At 41.1% G+C, this 22,490-nt stretch overlaps 1 protein-coding gene across 1 annotated transcript; it reads left to right on the forward strand.

Annotated features, from left to right (window-relative positions):
* The first annotated feature begins 11,566 nt into the window (after positions 1–11,566).
* Positions 11,567–21,879, forward strand: LOC148038314 (uncharacterized). Its single transcript, XM_087675404.1, has 4 exons — positions 11,567–14,613; positions 20,452–21,419; positions 21,516–21,617; positions 21,710–21,879. The coding sequence occupies exons 2-4, from the start codon at positions 21,000–21,002 to the stop codon at positions 21,764–21,766; spliced, it is 579 nt and encodes a 192-aa protein (XP_087531530.1). The 5' UTR covers positions 11,567–14,613; positions 20,452–20,999; the 3' UTR covers positions 21,767–21,879.
* Positions 21,880–22,490: the final 611 nt, after the last annotated feature.

The raw sequence follows: 22,490 nt of genomic DNA on the forward strand, positions 1-22,490 counted from the left end.
GGCTCCGTCTACTGGTTACGCAATCATTTAATGTATCTCGGGTTTACGTAAAAACACGGTATGACCATTTTTATGAAGAAAATGAAAGATTTTTTATGGTTTATGATGATAATGATGTTCTTATTGGATGAAAATTTGTTTGAGTGCTTGTTGCATCATGATTAATTGCTTTTTATCAGAAAATTTTGATTTTGCAATGATTTACATGCTCTATTTAATTCCCGTAAACCCGAAATGCAGTTTTTAAGCGGTAAAATGATAGTTTTTCCGTTTTGGGTGTGTGAAAGGTGTTCCCATGGGGGAAAAATGGAAGATAAATTGAATGTTAGTAAGATAAAGTGATTGGAACAAGGAAAATTAGAAAATAGCATGTTTTATTGACAAATAAATCAAGAAAATAGAAAAAATAAGGGAAAAATTAGAAATATGCTTCACAAAAATAAGAAAAAATATAATGATTGTTTGTGGATGTATGGTAGTGGCAAATCATGAGGTTTAGCCTCAGTTTGCCCTATCTCTTTGTCAAAGTTTGTGATTTATCACTTTTTATACATCAAAACATGACAAAATGAACCTCTACACCTATGCAACGAAAGCAATACCTAAACGTAGGGGGTTGGGATGTTTGAATGATGCAATTTGCATACTGATTGTTGCTGATTTTCTGATGCATATCATGACATAGATTTTGTTGTATTTTAATTAAGAGGATAGTAGTACGAGTGTTGTCTCGGTGCTATCCTTACATCGCCGCAATGAGTTAGTGAATGAGCATTGGAAAGCGTGGTTGTGCACAACACGTTCTTGATTGAAAATTATGTTTGAGCACTTTAAGATCATTCACTTTGCATGTGCATGTTAACCATGGTGTCAGAATAAGAAGGACTAGATGCATAGCACCTATTTTCAATGACAATGACCCACGCTTGAGTATGGAAAGGCATCCTAAGCCGTCGTAGGATAGTTGTTTGTTTCTTGGGAGATTATTTGTTAAGGAGACATGGCATCTCCTGGAATACTTTCGAAATGAAAGAGTGGAGTTTGTTCGTTTGTTCTATATGTTGAGCAGCGCATCAAGGGGCCAATTCTTGCGATGTAGGAGAGCTGTAGTGGGGTCGCGATGATTCCACCGAGAGGTTGTCTCCCATGTATGTGATTATCGTGGCATTTATGGCTAGTGTGTATGGGTTCTTCCTCTGTGGAATTTATAGAAAGGGAAACGTTGGACTACAAAACTATAAACGCATAGATTAGGCTTTAGGACAGTTCGTCCTTTAGCAAACAGATAGACGCTCCTGGCCCGCAAGGCCGTGTGGGTGTGTTTCTCTGTTATGAGCATGAGGTCTGGCTAGTGCCATAGCTAGTGCCGGCCCATTTGAGGTCCCATCATATACGTTGGTGATCGAAAGGTTAACCAGAACAAGTATGTGTATGAGAAAGTGACTCGAATAATCCCTGCCGACAGAATCAAGGTGTTGGGACGTTACGAGAAGAACAGGTATCAAAGGAAAGGATACCCTAATCTTCCAATGACCTATCGATTCCTGAAAATCCATGACCCCAATCCATATTATTACTCAGTTTCCATAGCTGAATATAACACAATCTTACTCTCCCCAAATTAATGTATTAGCTTGTTCCATTTTTCCAAGAATAATTATACTTGAAAGGGCTATGCCCATATGAAACCCCAGGTAAAGTACTTTACTCAGAAACATTAGGGTTGAAGCGCATTCATGTTGCACTTGGTTCAAGGAGAATGGGAAACGAGAGGGATGCAAAGCTCGACCTCTCTGCCCATAATGCATAGTCCCATTCTGTTCCCCCTAAAACAACACAAATCGGGACTCTAGCTTTCTAGATTCTAAGTCATCGTTACCTTGCTGTCAATTTTCCTTCGAGAAAAGTTCCCGGCCAGCTGGACCACCCTTCCGTAGGACGGATCTATGGTCACATCCACCCCACTTTCCTTAGGGTTGCTTTAGTTATCTAATTACCTATTATATTTAGTTTGACACGTGAAAACAACTTCCTTAATTAGCCAATTATTCACCGGTTCCTTCACTTAATCTTAGCACTGACATAGAAAAACAATGTTAAAAAAGTTTATTTTCAATATTTGATCTTATTTATCAGTCTTTGGAATACATCATATAATCCAGCCCGAAGGCTATTCCATAATCCGCCCGAAGGCAATCCATAATCCTCAGGGATTACTAATCCAAGTTTCCACTCTTAGACTAGTATGCGGGCCTCGAGATCCAATCCCGAGTCATGTTGGCCTCTTGTGCAAGACCCGGAGGCAAGGGACTTATGGCCAGAGCCCCCCTTGGTACCCAAGCATCCTCCTGCTCCAAGTAGCACCCACGGAGAGACCTCTCGTGGTGGGTTCAATCCACGTACCCGGCACGGCTAACAACCCCCTTCATTAGGGTCAGGCAGACAGTCGGGGGTAACTGAAGTTGCCTCTCCCTCTAGGCCTTCAACCTGAAGCATTAATTATTTTTCCATATTTAGTTCATTGAGAAAAAAAGTACAAACAGTGCTCCTAACTATACAAACACAATCAATCCAGTGGTAGTTTATTTGGCCAACTGCTAAGGTGCGAATCCTCTTCTCCGAATGCATCCAGCATTCGATCCGGGATCAATTGAGACTTGGCAAGATCCCAAGGGTTTCGTTGCTTGTTTACCATTTTATCCTTGGGTTAGGGTTTGTACCTTGTTAATCCAATTTAACCAACACCTTAGGTTCCTCAAATTAAGACAGTAAATCTTGGGCAACCTTGTCGCCCTAACTTGATTTTGTAAATTGCTTGCTAGGCAATTCATAGTTACCCTATCTTGGTAACTCAGCCTCACAGAAGGGTGATGTAATAGGATGACTACTCATCCTCAATATAGTTTGACTTGAACTTAGGACTTGCCAACCTTGTTCTAAGGAGTGGCAATACCATTTTGTGATTTAACACAAAACCATGCGACGTTGCAGCTTGTTGCTTAGGAGTTGCATCTGACTTACCGGATCATCTCTCCCATCAAACGGCATTCCTTGGTCAAGAAATATGTTTGGTCAAGATGAAGGGTTTATGAGTCCTCTTGACCCAATTCAACCCTTAACCATACTAGGCCGACAACATTTGGCCCTAGGGTTTCTAATTTCAAATGGAAGTCTAGTATTTGGCCATTGATTCGTAGGGTAAAAACCCTAGATCATTCTTGCATAGGTGTTCAGCTAACCCTAACATTCTGTGAATGTGGGTAGGACCTTTGAGGTCAGAATTATCAAGTCGATTTTCCAAGTGCGATACTAAGCAAAATTTTAACGTGACTTAGCTCTACCTAGCGCATTGAAGTGGTCATCATTTGAGTTACACCCTTACAATGAATTACCTAACTGATCTAATTGTCTTGCGACAAGAGGTGATCTTTTCTTAGAAGAGATGCAATTCCTTTTCCTAAGAGATGTAAATAATTGCAAAACATAACATTCCATGCAAATATGCGATTCATAGACTTTTCCTTCTAGGCAGCTAAAAGATTTCAATGATCATTTATTTTCCCTTGCACTAAAACTATAATGATGCAACGGACCCAAGCTTTAATGATTGACAATATAGGACTAACTCGTATAGAAGCCTACGTTGAGTTTCAACAAGAACTATACCTATAAACCATTTGTCCAATGCATTGAATTCATGATTTAATATGAAATGCATCTTTTTCTAAAAAAAACTTCGATAGAGAAGTTCATGCATGAGTGAATGTCATAGGACTATTTATTGACTTAATCCGTCCTACAACATTTAACCCGACTTAAAATGCAAGCATCCTCGCATGCAACAAGTAAGTTCATGGTTTCCTTTTCATGCAATGCAATTCTTTGGACAATATTCAATGGCGTCTAAGATTAACCTTTATACGAATCACGTCCATGGATTTAAATCATAAGTGCAACATGCGACAAGCTCTATCCTTCTTAGCACGATCCCTCTTCTAATTTATGTGTTATTCATTCAAGGAGATTGCAACTTGGAAGTGCAAGCATTCTTCAAGGGCATGACATGCACTAAATTTGTAAAACGAATGGATAAATGCATTTAAATTTTTCTAAAAACCATCGTGCTTAACACATCCCTTTCATGCAAGAAATACAATTGGAACCTGGGCAGGAGGACTCGCAGCGATGTCCAAGTGTAAACTTGGGTTGGAGGCTCCCGCGTGTGCACCTTGCGTCTTTTGTTTGGGGGCCATCGATGACGTAGACTCTTGACTCCGCAAACTCATCCTTGCCTTTATCCGATCTACGAACTCCCTCCAGGCTTTGGAAATTCAGCCTCAAAGTTTGTCCACTCCCTCCTTCGTGCAGAAATTATCTTTACGAGGCGTGGTTATAAAAACCTGGGAAAAGCCGTGTGTACAAGGTTTATGGAAGCCTTGTTTTTTAAGAAGCTTCTAAAGAAGCTTCCTGTCTTCTGTGATAACAACATGACGTGGAGAGAGAAAGTAATAGTGGAGATGATGATGAGGATAAGGATGAAGGTGATGATAATGATGATGATGGTGATGGGGTGGGGTAGGCGGCAGTGGCGTGGCGGATGGCGACGGCTTGGGCAGCACGGCACGGGCAGCAGCAGTAGTCGTCCCTCTCCTCCCCCCTCACAAGCTCCAGTGGGGGGTCATATAGGCTAAGGGGGGGAGAGATAGCCACCCACATGGCTTCACATGCCTCCTCCCTCCCCCATGCACTCCACCACTACACCACTCCTCTCACACTCCCTCTCCCCCTGCCATGCATCGGCTGAGGGGAGGGGTTAATAATAAAAATTTGAACAAAATTTGACCATTATCCATTTTTTTTTCCCCGAGAAGGGTGTTCTCATGCGGCCTTGTGGTCTTCAAGCCGCGGCCTCTTATGCGCCATACGGGTGGAGTTTATTAACGCGTGCGCGGGGTAAGCACTTAACCACCTTATTTACCGATACAAAATATTATGTTAATTTTCTTTTTTTGGGTCTTCAATATTTCGAGGTGGAAATATTACAGATGTGTTCTACTCATTTCATTGAGTTTACCTTCTAAAAGAGTTTTACTTTGATTTTTAAAAGGATGTTCTTTGAAATTAACTGGAAAGTGTCTTGCCTTCTGTCAATCCGTTGGTGGCTTGGATATCTTTCCTTACAGATTTCACTTGCCGATCCATTTCTTCCAGCACCTAGATGCTTATACCTATAGGGTAGGATCAGAAATATTTAATGGTGTAAGACAGTCTTGCCCATATAATGCCTGAAAAAATGAGTCATTTGAATACTTTGATGGTATGATGTATTGTAGGTGAATTCAACTAAGGGTAGGTATTGGATCCAGCATTTGGGTTCCCTAATACAATAAGCTCTCAGTATGTCTTTAATAACCTAGTTGACCTGCTATGTTTGACCGTCGGTTTGGGGATGGTAAGTAGTATTGAAGTAGAGCTGGGTTTCTAGAGCTTCAAAAAAACACTTCCAAAAGTTTGAGGTGAAAAGAGAATCGCAGTCGCTGATGATTCTTTGGAGTAGTCCATGTAACCTAAAAATTTACTTAATGAAAAGTGGCGATATTAGAAGCCTTCTAATGAAAATTGTTATGTCCTCCTTGTACCGGAGGGTAATCCAACTATGAAGTCCATGCTAATATACTTAGATTTCATTTGAGGGATGTTAAGTGGTTATCCTGGAAACTTGACAAGCTCGCCCTTAATCCATAGGCAGTTTTTAGGTATTCGGTGACATACATGAGTACATCACCCTTGAGTCTTTCCCAATAGAAGCTTCTTCTGATTGTATTAAGACTCTTGGCATAACCAAGATGACCCAAAAATGGAGAATCGTGAACTTCCTAGAGTATTTTCCTTTTGAGTTCCTCACTTCCAAGAATACACAGTCTTGTCCTGTACTAGGCAAGTTCCTCATTTATGGAAAAATCATTATACTTAGTCTTCAGTTTTGGATTTGAATCCTTGATAGAAATTTCTCCTAACAAATTTTGATAGCTTGGATCTTTTGTTGCCTCTTCTTTAGCCATTTCTATGAGAGGGTTACTAGGCATTGAAATCATTGTGGCAAGAGTTCTAGCCCTACTGGGTTCTTTTAGGATTAGAGCATTACGAAATGATTTATGGCTTAGGGCATCTGCAATCACATTCTCCTTACTTGGTCTATACTTGATTTCAAAGTCAAATTCTTGCAAGGTCTCAGTACATCGATATTGTCTCATATTGAGATCCAGCTAAGTAAAAATCTACTTTAGGCTTTTATAATCAGTGACTAGAGAAAACCTATACGTAATGTCTCCATAGTTTAAAGACATGAATTACAGCAACTAATTCTAGATCATGTGTGGCATAGTTTCTTTCGTGGATCTTTAATTTTCATGAAGCACATGCTACTGGATGTCCTTTTTGCATAAGCACACAATGCAAAGCAAGAGATCTTGCATAAGTTATAACTTCGAATTCTTTGCTTAGGTCAGGTAGCCTTAAGATAGGGGCAATTACCAAACTCTGCTTAAGATTCTCAAAGGTAGATTGTTTGATGGACGCTCATGTAATGGAGACTTGCTTTTTGAGAAGGTCGGTGAGAGGTGCGACAATCGAGGCATAGTCTTTAATGAAGACTCTATACCAGCCCGTTAGCCCTAGAAAGCTTTGCACTTCCTTGACCATTGTCTTGGGGGTGGCTAGTCCTGTACATCTTTGGTAGGATCCACTGAAATGCCATCTTTGCCAATACTATGAATCCTAAATATTAAATCTGCTTCTTGAAGAAGGCACATTTCTTCTTTTTAGCATATAGTTTGTAGGCCCACCTCAGAGAAGTTACTATATTTATATCCTCTACATCACGTGCATTTAAGGCCTATTTATAAATATCCTTAGGTGTGATTTTTTCATGAATAAAACATAATCATTTTCTATTCAATCTGTAAATAACCCCTTTATATTATACCCTTCTGTATATAGAAATTGTATTTTTAAAATACCTTATTTTGAACCCACGTGATGCACACATATATTCATGAGTAACTTACCCGAGGGGCCCGCATTGTTTTAAGAACTATTCGTAGCTGTGGTCCATGGTCTTCTTCATTCTTGGAATATCTTAAGATATCATCAAAGAAGACGAGGACGAAGTCATCAAGGTAGGGTCAGAAAATATCTTGCATCAACCTGGTGAAGGTGGCAGGAGCATTTGTTAACCCAAATGACATCACAATAAACTCATAATGACCGTACCTTGTGTTAAAAGTAGTTTTAGGGATATCCTCCTCCACAATTCTCATTTGATAATATCCTGATCAAAGATTCTTTGAAAAGACCTTTGCTCCTTGGAGTCGGTCAAACAACTCATCTATCCTGGGAATTGGATATTTGTTTTTCTCACTGTCACCTAGTTTAATCCACGGTAATCGATACAAAGACGGACTGTTCCATCTTTCTTTTTTTGAAATAGAACTGGGGATCCCCATGGTGAATTACTTGGCCAGATGTATTCTTGGTTTAATAGCTACTTGAGTTATTCTTTTAGCTCAATGGCTTTAGGAATTGACATTTAATAGGGTCGTTTGGTGATGGGGGCAGCGCCTGGAATGAGTTGAATTTCGTGATCTACTTTCCTTGCGGGTATGGGAGATCTGTCAAGTCTTCTAGAAAAACATCCGCATATTCTTTTAGCCAAGTGGGGTGATGATTAGCTTCACTATCCTGCTTAGCCTTGTTCAGTTTAATTAGATAAACATGTAATCCTTTCTTCGGTCCCTTTACTATTTGTTGAAAGACTTTAGCCAGTTGAACCTTAGGGTTTCTTCCTTCTCCCTGAGTCGTTACTTGTTCTCCCTTTGAGTTTTGGAATGTGATTTGGCCCTTTCCGCAATGGATTGGGTTTAATTAGATAGATGGGTAATCCTTTCTTCAGTCCCTTTACTATTTGTTGAGAGGCTTTAACCAGCTGAACCTTAGGGTCTCTTCCTTCTCCCTGAGTCGTTACTTGTTCTCCCTTTAAGTTTTGGAATGTGATTTGGCCCTTTCCGCAATGGATTGGGTATTATTTTGAATTAACCAGTCCATTCCTAACAAGCATTCATAAGCCCTAAGGTTCATAATTCGGAAGTTCATTTTGGAAGAATTGTCACCCAAGCTGAATTCTACCTTGCTAGTTTGTTGTGTTGATAGAAATTTTTTGCAGTTTGCTAACTCCACAAGCAATCTAGGTGCAATAATAGTGTTTATGCCTAGCCTTTTTGCACATTTTGGTGATATGAAAGAGTGAGTACTTCCACAATCGATTAAAATTCGAAAGGGTTTACCTTGATAATCCACTGGTGTTTGAATTACTGAGAATTGGCGACTTGGACCCTTCTAATTGAGAGTGGCGTGTACTGTAGCTCTTTCCATATCGAATTCCATTGTGGGATCTTTATCATTATTGATCTCCTTTAGGTTTATTCCAGCAACCTTTCCCCTAGCATCTTGGCTTTGCATGTAGGATATGGTTGCATGTAGGATAGATATATGTTTTGACCATCAACCTTTCCATGTGTGGTTGTATTAAAGCATAGTAAATCAATGAACTTTGTGTGTAAATACCCATTAGATATATTTGTTAAAGTCGCATTGAATTTCTTGTAAGTTGTATTCCTTTGTCTTTGAGAATTAAAAAAGTTTCAAAAATAGATTTCAAATTTTTAAAGTAAAGATATCTTATCTCTTTCCCTTATTCGGTTTTCTTGAGTCATTATGTGCGAACAAGATTGATATTAACTAAGAGAAAAAGGGAAATAATCATGGATATGTGAACATTTGAGAGGTCTGAAATGATGCCATGTGCATAGTATAAATTCTTGGAGCTCATATTTAGTGAGGATTGCATATAATCAAAAGTATTTTCCAATCTACAACATTTGGATATTCCATCCTAGCCTATCTCGCTTCCTTCAAAGATTAGTCAATGTACTTATAGTTGCACGCATGTCTAACCTATGTTGCTTGTCTTATATTCCTATGGAATATCCTAGCCTTATACTTAGTCATATTTTCCCCTAAACTTCTCCAAGCAAATATTATCTCAGTCAATGTTTAAAGTGAGTATTGACCTGCAAACGAGTCAAGCATAGACTTCTAAGCATGTATGGGACTCGGGCTTGGGACCGGTATACTAAGACATGTTCAATTTGTTTAGATTAACAATTTTATTGAAAAAAAAGAAATTGTTACATACTAAAGTGCAAATGCAGGTTGCAATAAACACATCTTTGTGCAACATGAATGGGCATTGCACAAACATCTACTAACAAGAAACCTTGACTGCCAAAGGTAGTTAGTTCTACATCATCAAAGAAAGCAGGCTACTAATGCATCTAAGGAAGGAAAGAAAATGTAAGAAATCAAACCAAGCAATTCAATGAATGTCCATGTGCGATTCAGTGGCATATACTCCCATTTATGTCCTTTGTTGTTAGGAGGCAATGCACACATCAGTTGGACAAACAAACATAATAATTCTAACAGTCCATCTAAAATTAAGTAGAGTAATCAGTTATCATTGAAACCATGGTTTGAAATAAGCCTACAATTCCAAACAATTAGTTAGACATTGATAGACTATAATCGATGCCATGGCTGTTTGGCACAAATAGATGGGACTGAAGACAAACATCTCAAGCCATTTTATGCAAATATTCAAACATAATATAACCAGCATCCAAAAAATAACTATACTTGTAAATAGATATAACAAGTTATTGCATACCAAACAATATAAAATACAAAGTTTGTTGGGGATAAAGGTGCCTATGCATACCTCTCTATGTATTTATTACAGTAATAGTACCCCTATACCTATATAGTGCATGTGGTAGGTGCCCATCATTGTCACTTCATTCCTTATTCTTTCAGTGACATTTGAATAAGAAAAGGCCGGCCACATATTGTGACTATTGAAGTTCCCACATACAGTGTCTCTCTCTCTTGCTCTCTTTCTCCATCCGCCACCATAGCTCTTGCTTCTGCTTGTGTGCTTCCACTCTCGGGCTCAATCTTCCAATTGGTATCGGAGCTAACCATTCAAGGAGCTTCCTCATCCTTTGCTTCAACCCGTATTCAAAGCTTCAACTCAAGGCTTCATGGCAGCCATTATTTCTTCCTCTCGAGGTATGTATTGAGTCCTTTCTTCTTCAGCTCGTTCTAGATAACTGCACACTTATTGAGGAGCTTCCCAAGGCTTAGCTAAGCCTTGTTGAGTACTTATTGAGATTAGGAGCAGCCAGTTTATCCATTTTGAGTGGATCCAGAGCATGCAATAGAAGTTGTGGACACCTATGGAAGCTTGATAACACAGTCGTATTTCGACCATAACTTTTGCACACGGTATGGGATTTAGGAGTTTTTTTAAATTCCTGTGTGTATCCGAGCCTTTGGTAATCCCAAAGTGTTAAAGGGATTAATTGATGAACTTTGCGTGTAAATATCCCATTAGATATATTTATTAAAGTTGCATTGAATTTATTGTAAGTTGTGTTCTTTTGTCTTTGGGAAATCAAGCTTTTCCAACAAGGGAGTTCCAATTTTTAAAGTAAAGTTATTTTATCTCTTTCCTTGATTGGGTTTTCTTGAGTCATTTTATGCGAAGAGGATTGATCATAACAACTTAGAGAAAAAGTGAAACAATCATGGATAGATGAACACTTGAGAGCTTTAGAATGATGCCATGTGCATATTGTAGATTCTTGGAACTTATATTTAGTAAGGATTGCATACAATCAAAAGTATTTTTCAATCTACAACATTTGGATATTCCACACTATTCTATTTCTTTTCCTTCTAAGACTAGTCAACGTACTTATAATTGCACACCTATCTGACCTATGTTGCTTGTCATATATTCCTATGAAATACCCTAGCCTTATACGGAGTCATATTTTCCCTTAAACTACTCCAAGCAAATATTATCTTGGTCAAGGTTTAATGTATGCCCTACATTTGCTTGTGAATGAACAAGCATCGTCTCAATGTCTCTCTTTATATATTGGCTAATTCTCAAAGCTATTTTTTGGGACTCTTCCCTCCCTATACTTATTCCATTGATTTGTAATTAGTGCTCATAAAAAACCAAGGTTTAATGTAAAATCAATTGCCAAAATGTCAAAAAAACCCTTTAAAATTTAAATAAGGAAAGCTAAATATCTTAGCTTTTACAAAAATTTTAGTTTAAAAAATAGTAAATACATGTAATTTAAAAATTTTGAGTCAAAGGCTTTACTATCAAAAATGTTCTGTGAACACAGTACTTTACAGTGCACATTATCTTAATGCTTTTTCTTTTAAAAAATCCAAAAATGTCAGGGAAACGAGTATTGACCTCCAAACGAGTCAAGCATAGACTTCTAAGCGCGTATGGGCCTGCGACCTGCTACACTCTGGACGTGGCGACGTTCTATTGGAGCAGGGCAGCGGGCGCCGGCCGCGTTCCTATCTAGATCATATTGCCCGGCGACTAAACTGTACGTGATGCTTCAATCATTTCTGTGTAAACAACGAGACCTCTGAGAGAGAGAGAGAGAGAGAGAGAGAGGGACGCGTTTCAATCAATCTTGTTCTCTGAAGTGTAAACAGCGAGACCTCTGAGAGAGAGAGAGAGAGAGAGAGAGGCGCGTTTCAATCAATCTTGTTCTCTGAAGTGTGCAGAGGTCCCTTTCCAATCAATCTTGTTCTCTGAAGGCGATAGAGCTGAGAGAGAGAGAGAGTAAGAGAGTGACTGACTGACTGACTGACCGAAACGTGCCCCGTTCCGATGGGTTTTCTGAGACGTGCCAGCTGCCGAGAGCTGACTAGAGACACCAGCAGCTGCAGAAATTGGATTGGCCGCCGCCGGCATGCTTCTTCTCAAGCCTCCTATGGCCTTACCATATGCCTGATGATGATCATAATATTGATTTTGCAGCTACCCACCTCGCATTGTCGACGAATTATAGCAGTATTGGCGCCATCAGCCGATACAACCAAAGACGTTGCCCCTGCTCCCGCACCGGCCCCTACTGCAGCAACACATCACAGTCAGAATAAACCCCGCCATACCCCCGGCCCTCCCTCCAGGAATGATATGGTTGTATTACCTCCCTCACCAACATAACTTAAAAGGTCCAAGCTTGTATTATAGGCGGCCCTGCATTTGACCTGTGCAATAGCTAAATTATACAATCGTTTTTCAATCGATTTTAGTAAACGAATGCTTATATTTACCTGATCCTGTGATGGCTCGTATGAGAAGGAATCAAGCGTTGAAGCAATTGAAACTTCAAGTTCTTTCTTTCACCAGCCTGGAACCTACTCCCTTTTCTACAGATCTGTTAACTAGTACTTGACAATAATGTTAACTTCGCACATCTCACACACACACACACACACAAAAGGTATATGTAGAAAAATCCCGACAGTAAAAACCAGGTTTGGATAAATGCCAAACCAATGGCCCAAGCTAAGAAAGCTATTGGCTATAAGTGGGTCTATAAAATAAAGCATATTGCAAATGGTTCTATTTGTAGGTATAAGGCTAGGCCGGTTGCAAAAGGCTATACATAAACATGTGGCATAGGCTATGAAGAGACATTCGACTGAGTTGCTACGATGTCAACTATCGAATGTGTGATTACTTTGGCAATAGCTAAGATTAGAGTTCACAACAAATGGATGTGAAAAGTGCCTTCTTACATGATGCTTTGCAAGAGGAAAAGTATATAGAACAGCCAACAAGTCATGAGGATTTAGAACATCCTCAAGAACATCTCACATATGTGGGCACAGGGGTATGTGGTGGTTTTGAAATGCATATACACATGCACATACATGTTTACATTTATACATTCTAAAAATAAGTTATTTTGAAAACCAAATAATAGCATATGATATTGTTTTCTCGTAATGGTTGGTATATTGTATTACAATCACAAGGTCCAGGATTCAGTGAAAAGTGCCTTCTTACATGATGCTTTGCAAGAGGAAAAGTATATAGAGCACCCAACAACTCAAGAACATCTCACATATGTGGGTAGAGGGGTAGGTGGTGTTTTTGAAATGCATATACGCATGCACATTCATGTTTACATTTATACATTCAAGTTATTTTGAAAACCAAATAATAGCATGTGATATTGTTTTCTCGTAATGGTTGGTATATTGTATTACAATCACAAGGTCCAAGATTCAGTTCTTATAGTTTGGGGTTTAGCATTTCCTTAGTTGGTTTTATATTTATCTCAAAAATTTTCTAAGTATTATTGGTAAACCTTATTGATCCCTCTCAATTACTTGCCAAAAATGAAAAGGTGAACCCCAAGCCCATAAAAAACAGATCTTGGTTACCTCCACCATCTAGTTTGTGTTGTGTTGACTATGCCCTAAGTTTGCCTTAAAGGAACTTGAATCTATGTGTAAATAGGCCCTTAGGGAGGAGTTGACTCAATTAGGCAAATCCCTAAGGTTGCATGGTCCATGTTTGTATTGCTTAAAGAGAAAGTGGGATTGGGCATCATAGGCCTTGAAGCTGTGGTGGATAGAGTGGCTACCAAATGGATCATTAGAACCATCAAATTCCCCTTGGACCATCCTTCTCCACAAGAATATGAAGAAAACATTTCCATTTGAAAGGCTACGGAAAATGGAAAAGCCTTAATGTTATAACCAAATCTTTTGCCAAGGTTTCCCATTTGTGTTGAAAAATGGTTCCAATCTAGCCAAATTTATCTCTAAGATGGAGTGATTCAAGTTTAAAGATAGAACTATAATTTTGGATGTCTCAATTTTTACCCTCCCCTAAACTTAAAAAGACTCTATTTGGTTTAGTTTTTTCTATGATAACATTTAGTCTCCACTTCTATCCCCATTACAAGGGAGGATCATACTAAGACAATTATTTGTTTTGACACATTCTCAAAATAATTATCAACAATGGTGTAAGGGGTGCTATAACCATCAAATAAGAATCACAAATAACTTGACAAACTAGCAATATCCATTCTAGCACATATTTCAACAATATTTAAAAATATTTTTGATGATTATACCAAGGAATATATCAACGTCATAAAAATCATCTAAGCCAAGAGTTTTGCTTCTTCTTGATTTCAATGCCATCGAGCTTAAGGTATGTCCGCAAAACACTACTGCATTTTTTCCCTCGTTGCAAATTTTGAGAAAAAAAAGTTGATGTAAGGGCAATGGAGTCCTAAATAGTTAATCCTTTTTATCTTTTACTATTTATAATAATAGACACTACAAGGATTTGAGCTAGTAGCGACGCCGATTAGCGACGGCGGATAGCGGCGTCGCTATTGGCGTCGCTAATAGCGTCGCTATAGCGACGCTCCACAGGGAAAAAAAAGCGGCCGAAACCGAGCGCGGTTTTCATTTCGTGTTTGCGGCTTGTGAGTTTTGAGAGCGAGAGCGAGGGAGAGAGCGACCGTCATGAGAGAAGGAGAGGAAGAAGACTTGCCGCCGCTACCGCCGCCGCCGCCGCCGTTGTTCGCGAAGGAGAGGAGCCTTCATCGCAAAGAGGAGCCGCCCCACGCTCGCCATATCTCATCGGTGAGTCTCCCTCTCTCTTTCTTTTGCTTGTTTAAGGTTTAAATCACTTTCTCTTTTGCTTGTTTAGGAGAGGAAATGAGAGAGAAAGAGAGGGAGAGGGAGAGAGAGGGAGAGAAAGAGAAAGAGAGGGAGAGGGAGAGGGAGAGGGAGAGGGAGAGGGAGGGGGAGGAAATGAGAGAGGGAGAGAAAGAGAAAGAGAGGGAGAGGGAGAGGGAGGGAGAGTGCATTCTCTCTCCCTCTCCCTTTTGCTTGTTTAATGTTTAAATCACTTTCTTTTTTGCTTGTTTAGAAGAGGAAATGACAGAGTAAGAGAGAAAGAGAGGGAGAGGGAGAGGGAGAGAGAGGCAGAGGCAGAGAGAGGCAGAGAAAGAGAAAGAGAAAGAGAAAGAGAGGGGGAGGGAGGGGGAGGGGGAGGGGGAGGAAATGAGAGAGGGAGAGAAAGAGAAAGAGAAGGAGAGGGAGAGGGAGGGAGAGTGCATTCTCTCTCTCCCTCTCCCTTTTGCTTGTTTAATGTTTAAATCACTTTATTTTTTGCTTGTTTAGGAGAGGAAATGAGAGAGAAAGAGAGAACGAGAGGGAGAGGGAGAGGGAGAGGGAGAGGGAGAGGGAGAGGGAGGGAGAGTACATTCTCTCTCTCCCTCTCCCTTTTGCTTATTTAATGTTTGAATCACTTTATTTTTTGCTTGTTTAGGAGAGGAAATGAGAGAAAAAGAGAGAAAGAGAGGGAGAGGGAGAGAGAGGGAAAGAAAGAGAGGGAGAGGGAGGGGAAGGAAATGAGAGAGGGAGAGAAAGAGAAAGAGAGCGAGAGGGAGAGGGAGAGGGAGGGAGAGTGCATTCTCTCTCTCCCTCTCCTTTTGCTTTTGGAGAGTGTTAAGATATATTGTGAGAGGGAGAGAAAATACGAGAGAAAGAGAAAGAGAGGGAGGGAGAGGGAGAAAAAGAGAAAGATAACATATATTGGAATGATAGCATATCCATGATTATGGTAATGGTATCCACTTTACTTTTTTTATGGGTACCATTACATCGACTCCTTAAGGGGGCTAAAAATTAGTCATACCATTTATAAAGTCTAATTAGGAGATTTAAGATGCACGATAATAGACTTATCGATAATGGTATGCAATGTGCTTTGCCATGGGCCACGTACATTGGTGACTCTTTAAGATGGCTTAAAATTGGTCATGTCTTTCATAATGTCCAAGTAGGGGATCTAATTGTGATATGCATAATTCATTGTTTTTGTATTAACTTTATAGGCATAACAAATTAGAAATCATGCCAACTAGTCAACGGAAGGACTAAAAGAAAATGATACCCTAGCTAATGGTCATTACGGTACTTCATCAAAATGAACCCAAAAGTATTGTTATAGAAGAAGAATCCCTTATATTGAGTATAGGATATTTTCTCTCAGGTCTTATGACTATGAGTAGAATTGATTGAAATAAATTTTATTACTATAGTTGATAAATTTCATAGATGGCATTAATTTTAATACACGATCCTAGGACAAAAAAACCACATTTCTAAGATGCTTTTTGTTGAGACTAATTTATTATTAGACTAAGAGATCCTCAATGATGCTCATAAATGGATTACTTATACTCAAAGCCCTCTAGTGCAGTTTTCTACAATAACGAATAATTATCTACCGAGACAAACAAATCCTTGAGTATGATACAAGGCTGAGATATAACATCAATAAATCTCTCAACTACTATGTACAATGCAAGATTTATGGTCAACTTGCAACTTGACGTACATCTCCATAAAGCTATCCATTTAAGCCTCGTTTGATGTAATGTAGATAAGATGGAAAACGAAGAAGGTCTTATTGTTCAAGATCGCGAGACGTATCTTAATCAGCGTGTCCCATGTCCTTGCTCTCAATGCAAGTTGGCAATTAGACGAAAACGCCGATTGTCTATAGAACACGTACGACGATTTGGCGAGTTTCAATCTGAGATCATTGATCAGGCGATTGCGGATTTTCAGCAAATGGTAATTTGAAGTTAATATTAATCATGCATTGTACTCGCAAGCTAATTGAAAACCATACACAATAAGATTGGGTCTTGTTGGCAAATTTTCTATCCAGGGGGGTGATGTCTCGACCCAAGGGAGAGTGCACCCTTTGCGGCCAATTAGAAGAGTTCGTGGATGTGCGATGGATGGATTGCAGGAGCCAATCCACCACTCCCAAGGCCCATCTATACCGTCAATGCCAGAGGAGACAGACAACCTTCCCGACCTACCTACAATCTTGGAGCCTGAGATGGAAGCAATGATCGATGCATTGATTCCCATGGATGTTCAGACATCTGACCCGCTTAGAGAGGAAGCATCCATACCATTATATGATGGGTGCCGAGTATCTCGGTTGAAGACATTGCTTGCACTCTTAAGTGTGCAAGCAAAATACGGTTGGAGCGATACGAGTGTGACCGAGTTATTCAGGTACCTTGCACATAGGCTTCATTGATATTTTTTTTTACAGTATTATTGCAAACATTTGTACTTTTTCAAGGTGTTTTATGATTTTTTTCAGGTTATTGAAATATCATATATTACCACTGCAAATACCATGCCTGAGTCTCATGATGATGCACGACATGTTTTACGAAAGCTTGGCATGGACTACAATAACATCCATGCATGTATCAACAATTGCATACTGTTTCGAGATGAATACGAGATTATGGAGACATGTCCAAAGTGTGGTGCTCACAGGTATCGACAGGACTTGCAAGGGCAAACCATCCCTCAAAAAGTTCTCAGATACCTTACGCTCATCCCCCGCATAAACCACATGTTTCACACGTCCAGCATGGCAAGCTTGACAACGTGGCATGTGCAGAATAGGTCCACGGATGGAGTTCAACGAATATCAGCGGATTTGCACGCATGGAGACACATTGACTCTACCTTCCCAGGCTTTGCGCGAGAGCCAAGGAATCTTCGGCTCGGTCTCGCCATGGATGGTGTGAACCCATTCAGTCTGCGCTCGACTTCTTACAGTGTGTGGCCTATAGTGCTTGTCAACTACAACATCCCTCCATGGCTTTCTACGAAGAAAGGACATCTCATCCTTAGCTTACTCGTCCCGGGCCGCTACAAAGTAAAAAATATGGACGTGTATCTTCGTCCATTAGTCGATGAGCTTAAGATTTTATAGGAGGAGGGGGTCACTATGCAAGATATGAGCAGGCGCGATGGTCGGCGGTCAGCCAACATTCGAGCCATTCTCATGTGGACGATGCATGACTTTTCGGGATTGGGAGAGTGCTCAGGTGAGCAAACCTCCGTTCTCGCTGGTAATATCTATATTTTATCTCATTCAATCAAGTATTCACTAGGTCGTGGCTCGCCTTACAGGTCTGGTTACCTCAGGTTATCATGCATGTCCATTGTGTGGGCCACAATTAGACTCCCGAAGGTCACGAACCATGAAGAAGATGGTATATCAAGGACACGCCGCTTTCTTGTCGAAGGATCATGAACTCAGGGAAGGTTTTCTTGGACGACCTCCAACACGTATGAACGCCGCAAGCTGGTACGAGCTGAAAATGGTAAACCCGAAATCACATCCAAATGGAATGCGACAGTTCTCAGTTTTCTACGAGTTGCCATATTGAACCCACTTACAGGTCAACCACTTGTTGGATCCCATGCATATTTTCAAGAATGTGGGCAGCTTGCTATGGGACCACATCACAGGAAAGAGAGACACTATAGGGTCACGAATGGATTTGAAGGAGGTAGGTAAGATGGAGACGCTTTGGCCACAGTCGAGTACTGAAGGGGGAGTGCAGCTTCCTCGCGCTCCTTGGGTTTTGTCCACCAAAGAAGAGTGCATTGTGATGCAAGTAATCAAGTCTATCCGCACTCCGATGGGTATGATGCGTTCTCTCAGGTCAGCATTTTCTAATTAAGATGACCAATTGTCGGGGCTAAAATCCCATGATTGGCATAAGATATGTCAGGTTTGTGAACAGAATGGATTGTAATTAGCATGGGCATTTTGCAATTTGAAAAGTGGCCATTATTCATAATGCTTTCTCATTTGTGGCAGTTTGTCCTACCGATCGCGATCACAGGATGCCTTACTCGAGAAATTCGCGGCGCCATTTACAAGTTGTCGACTTTGGTGCAATGGATCTCATAGAAAGAGATTAAGATGTCCTCTATTGAATCCACGAGGCGGAGAGCAGTGGAGACGGTCTGTCTCTTTGAGAAATACCTGCCCACTAGCATGCTCACGATACAAGTCCACCTTCTTGTGCATCTTGTGGACGAAGTGGAGATTGCTGGACCTGTCTATACGCGATGGATGTTCTTCTTAGAGCGCTTCATGAAAACCCTGAAAGGCTTTGTGCGACAACGAGCTCGGCCAGAAGGTAGCATAGCGGAAGGTTGGTTGGTGTCAGAGGCGTTAGTGCATATCTCACAATGGCTACCAACGGTGGAACCAGACAATGAAATGCTATGGACGCTGAAGGACGATGATAGACTGACTGGAGATGTGGTGGTTGGAAATGGGGTAGAAAAAAGAATGGATGCCTCAATGGAAGAGAAGGTGAATCACTTTTGTATGTTGCACCATGCCTCCATGGAGACGTGGCTCGCCAAGTACCAGATTGCAAGGCAAGATCGAGAGGAAGCGCGAGCTGAATTCCGACGCAGTACGTGTCATCAACCGATTCGATATCCCGAAGGCATAGAGGAGATGCCGCGGTTTATGTCAACACGATGGTTGCATGGAGCCTTGACCGCAGCATCAGCGAAGGGACAGAGGTCTCAATGGAGGAGTGGGAGTTCTCGAGGGGATGTAGTCCAAAGGTGATGAGGGGTTTAGAATATGTCGTATCTAAATTTTATATGCGACATCTAATTTGAGTGTTTCAATGTACAGTACAAAATATATAGTGCAGCGTGGTCTTGCGGACGGTATTTTCGTGTGGAGCGTATTGACAAAATGCGCTCCACAATGGACTGTGGTGTCATGGCAAGGTTTGAGCAAGAGAGCCAGCGGCGAGCAACTGATCCGAACACGATTGTGGATGAGATGGAGTATTTTGGGAACTTGCAAAGTATTATTACGGTGGATTACTGTAGCTTCTCCATGATACTATTCGATGTGCAGTGGTTCAAAGTGGTACTTGAAGGAGCTGGAGCAACAGTTCGATGAGGTCCATCTGGATCTCTCAAAATAGATTCCGAAAAAAAATGGACGGATTTGCACGACACCTTTGTGTTGCCGGCCCATTGTGAACAGGTGCATAGAGTCATTTGCTTGCTAATTGTAATACGACATGGTTTATGTCACAATGGTTTGAACTCGCTTTGTACGTGTTTGTGAACATGTAATCTTCTATCCAAAACCCCGACAACCTCGATGGTGCTATATTATACCTTCAACTCCTCGAAGTGCGAGAGTATATGATCAAAGCGGTGTTCTGGGCATAGATGAAGATAATATGCAAATAGAGGGGTCGATATTACAAGGGGTGGAGGCCGCCGCAAGCTTGGAGCCCGCATCGGCTAACAATAATGGAAATACAGGAGTCCAAGAATTTTTTGAGAATGAGGCAGACTCATTCTTTTGTGGTGACATGTCTATTGACCTTCCAGTGTATGTAGAGTTGTGTCAGGAGATTAACATGGGACCATAGGATACTTCATTCTTGGAGAATTGTATTACTCAATTTGTTATTTAGATCTTCCATAAAGGTATATAAGATATGCATTTTAAGAGGGATTTTTAAAAATGATTTATATTACTGTGCTTTGTATAGTTTAAATTGATTATTCTAACACCATTTTTTATCTGTGCAGGTGGCATTTTCAGGATGAGTCGAGGGATGAGCGATGAGGAGTTTCAGGACATGATGGCACGCATGTCTCCAGACCAGCTCGCGAGATTCAGAGAGATGGCAGACCAAGAGCTATCTCGTTCTTCATCAGGGCGCTCTGCTAGATCTGCTTCAGCGCGATCAGATACTTTAGCTTCGAGCAGACGATCTTGACGCTCACGACTTGGGCCAGAGGAAGGGACTGCATCGAGATCAGGGGGATGCTGCTGTGGAGACATGGATGTGGTGTCTCCGTCTCGTCGTTCAGCTGGAGCTGCATCCCCTCTAGGATTTGTCACACCTGTGGGGATGTCTACTCCAGTTACTCCGGCTTTTGCGCAGCCGTCAGCAACAGCAGGTGGCACCCCTTTGAGTGCCACTCCGAGATAGGTTACCCCTGTCGGTACACCGGATGTAGAGGGGTCTCCTGGATATGCCCAGGAGCATGGACGGAGATGGGAGAGGACCCATCTTAGACAGACTCCTAGGGGTTATGGATACCTAGTTGATAGTAGGTCAGGAGCCATCATCATGAATGATGAGGGGAGGAGGGTGATGGCTCGCATTAGAGAGTTGTGCCAACAAGATTTTCGGCACAACGTCCTGGATCATTGGAAGAACATACCGGAGGGGAGCAAGGACTACATAGTAGCATCCTTGCACGAGGAGTTTCCGGTGCCAGCCGCAATAGATAGATTCTCTACGGGCTGGATGATGGATTGCATGCGTATATACATGTCACATAGACGATCCGACGCACGCAAGGCAATCAAGAGTGGGGCTGCAAAGCTCGAGTGGTTAGATGCAAACGACTGGCGCCGACTGAGGGAGGAGGCTACAGATTCGCCAGGACGTTGGAGTCAGCAGCGGGAGGCGGCGAGGGGACGACTCAAGGCCGGAGTGGTCCATCATCTTGGGAGTGGCAGCCACAGGACATATTTGGAGGACTTTGTAAATTTCTCTTTTGTTTTGCTTGTTTGTTTTTTTGAAATATTCTTTGTACTGACAATCATGTTTCTAACAGTTAGCATTTTGTTTTCTTTGTAGCACTACATTACAAATCACGATCCGCAAGGCCTTGAGACTCGATATGCAGAGAGGCACGGTCTCAATGCATTGATCAACCGATTGTATAGACACGGCGGCCCTGTAAGTCACTCATCTTTCTTGTCTGTAGTTACCATGAGATATTTGAATGCATTATTATATGGTGGATTGATGTGTTGTTTCTTTTTCTACAGAATCCGTTCAATGCTCCTTTGCGGCGGGATGAGCTTTCGGGGGACGAGGATTTGTAGCTCGCCCTTGGATCCTTGGAGCTCACACACCTTTAGTTTTTAGCCGCCTGATCTATGTAGACATTTTCTATGTATTAGTGATATCCTTTCATGATTGTACCAATCACATTTTATGCGATCATGTGTTTATTTCATGTATTTATTTCATGTATCAGTTTTATGATTTCAGTATACATTCTTTTTGTTTGCAAGCGCGTTGTATGCAGTAGTGCAGAAACTATTTTGTATGGCTCTCATACAGCACACTGTGTTGCCCTGCCACAAATTTTTTTTTTCCCTGTTACCGTCGCTATTTGCGTCGCAAATTTACTACTCGCGTCGCTATTGGCGTCACTATGTGCATCGTAAATTTACTGGTTGCGTCGCGCATATAGCGATGCCAATAGCGACGTTTCTATGGCGTCGTTAATAACGACGCTTTTTGCGATGACGGGGGCAAATTTTGTTGTTTGTATTTTCATCGCTTTAAACGTCGGTATAAGGTCTATATCTTGTAGTGAGAGAGAGAGAGAGAGAGAGAGAGAGAGAGAGAGAGAGAGAGAGAGAGAGAGAGAGAGAGAGAGAGAGAGAGAGAGAGAGAGAGAGAGAGAGAGAGAGATAAAACAGAGAGGATAGAGTAGTGGGTGGAGAAAGGGGGTAGAGAGAGGAGGAGAGGAGACAGGAGGGATCAACAAGCAAAGAATACAGAGTAGAGAGAAGAGAGAGCAAAGTAGAGAGAAGAAGA

This window comes from Lygodium microphyllum, chromosome 3, assembly GCF_053477565.2.
Source record: "Lygodium microphyllum isolate KBCC chromosome 3, Lygodium_microphyllum_v1.1.10, whole genome shotgun sequence".
Classification (NCBI taxonomy): Eukaryota; Viridiplantae; Streptophyta; class Polypodiopsida; order Schizaeales; family Lygodiaceae; genus Lygodium; species Lygodium microphyllum.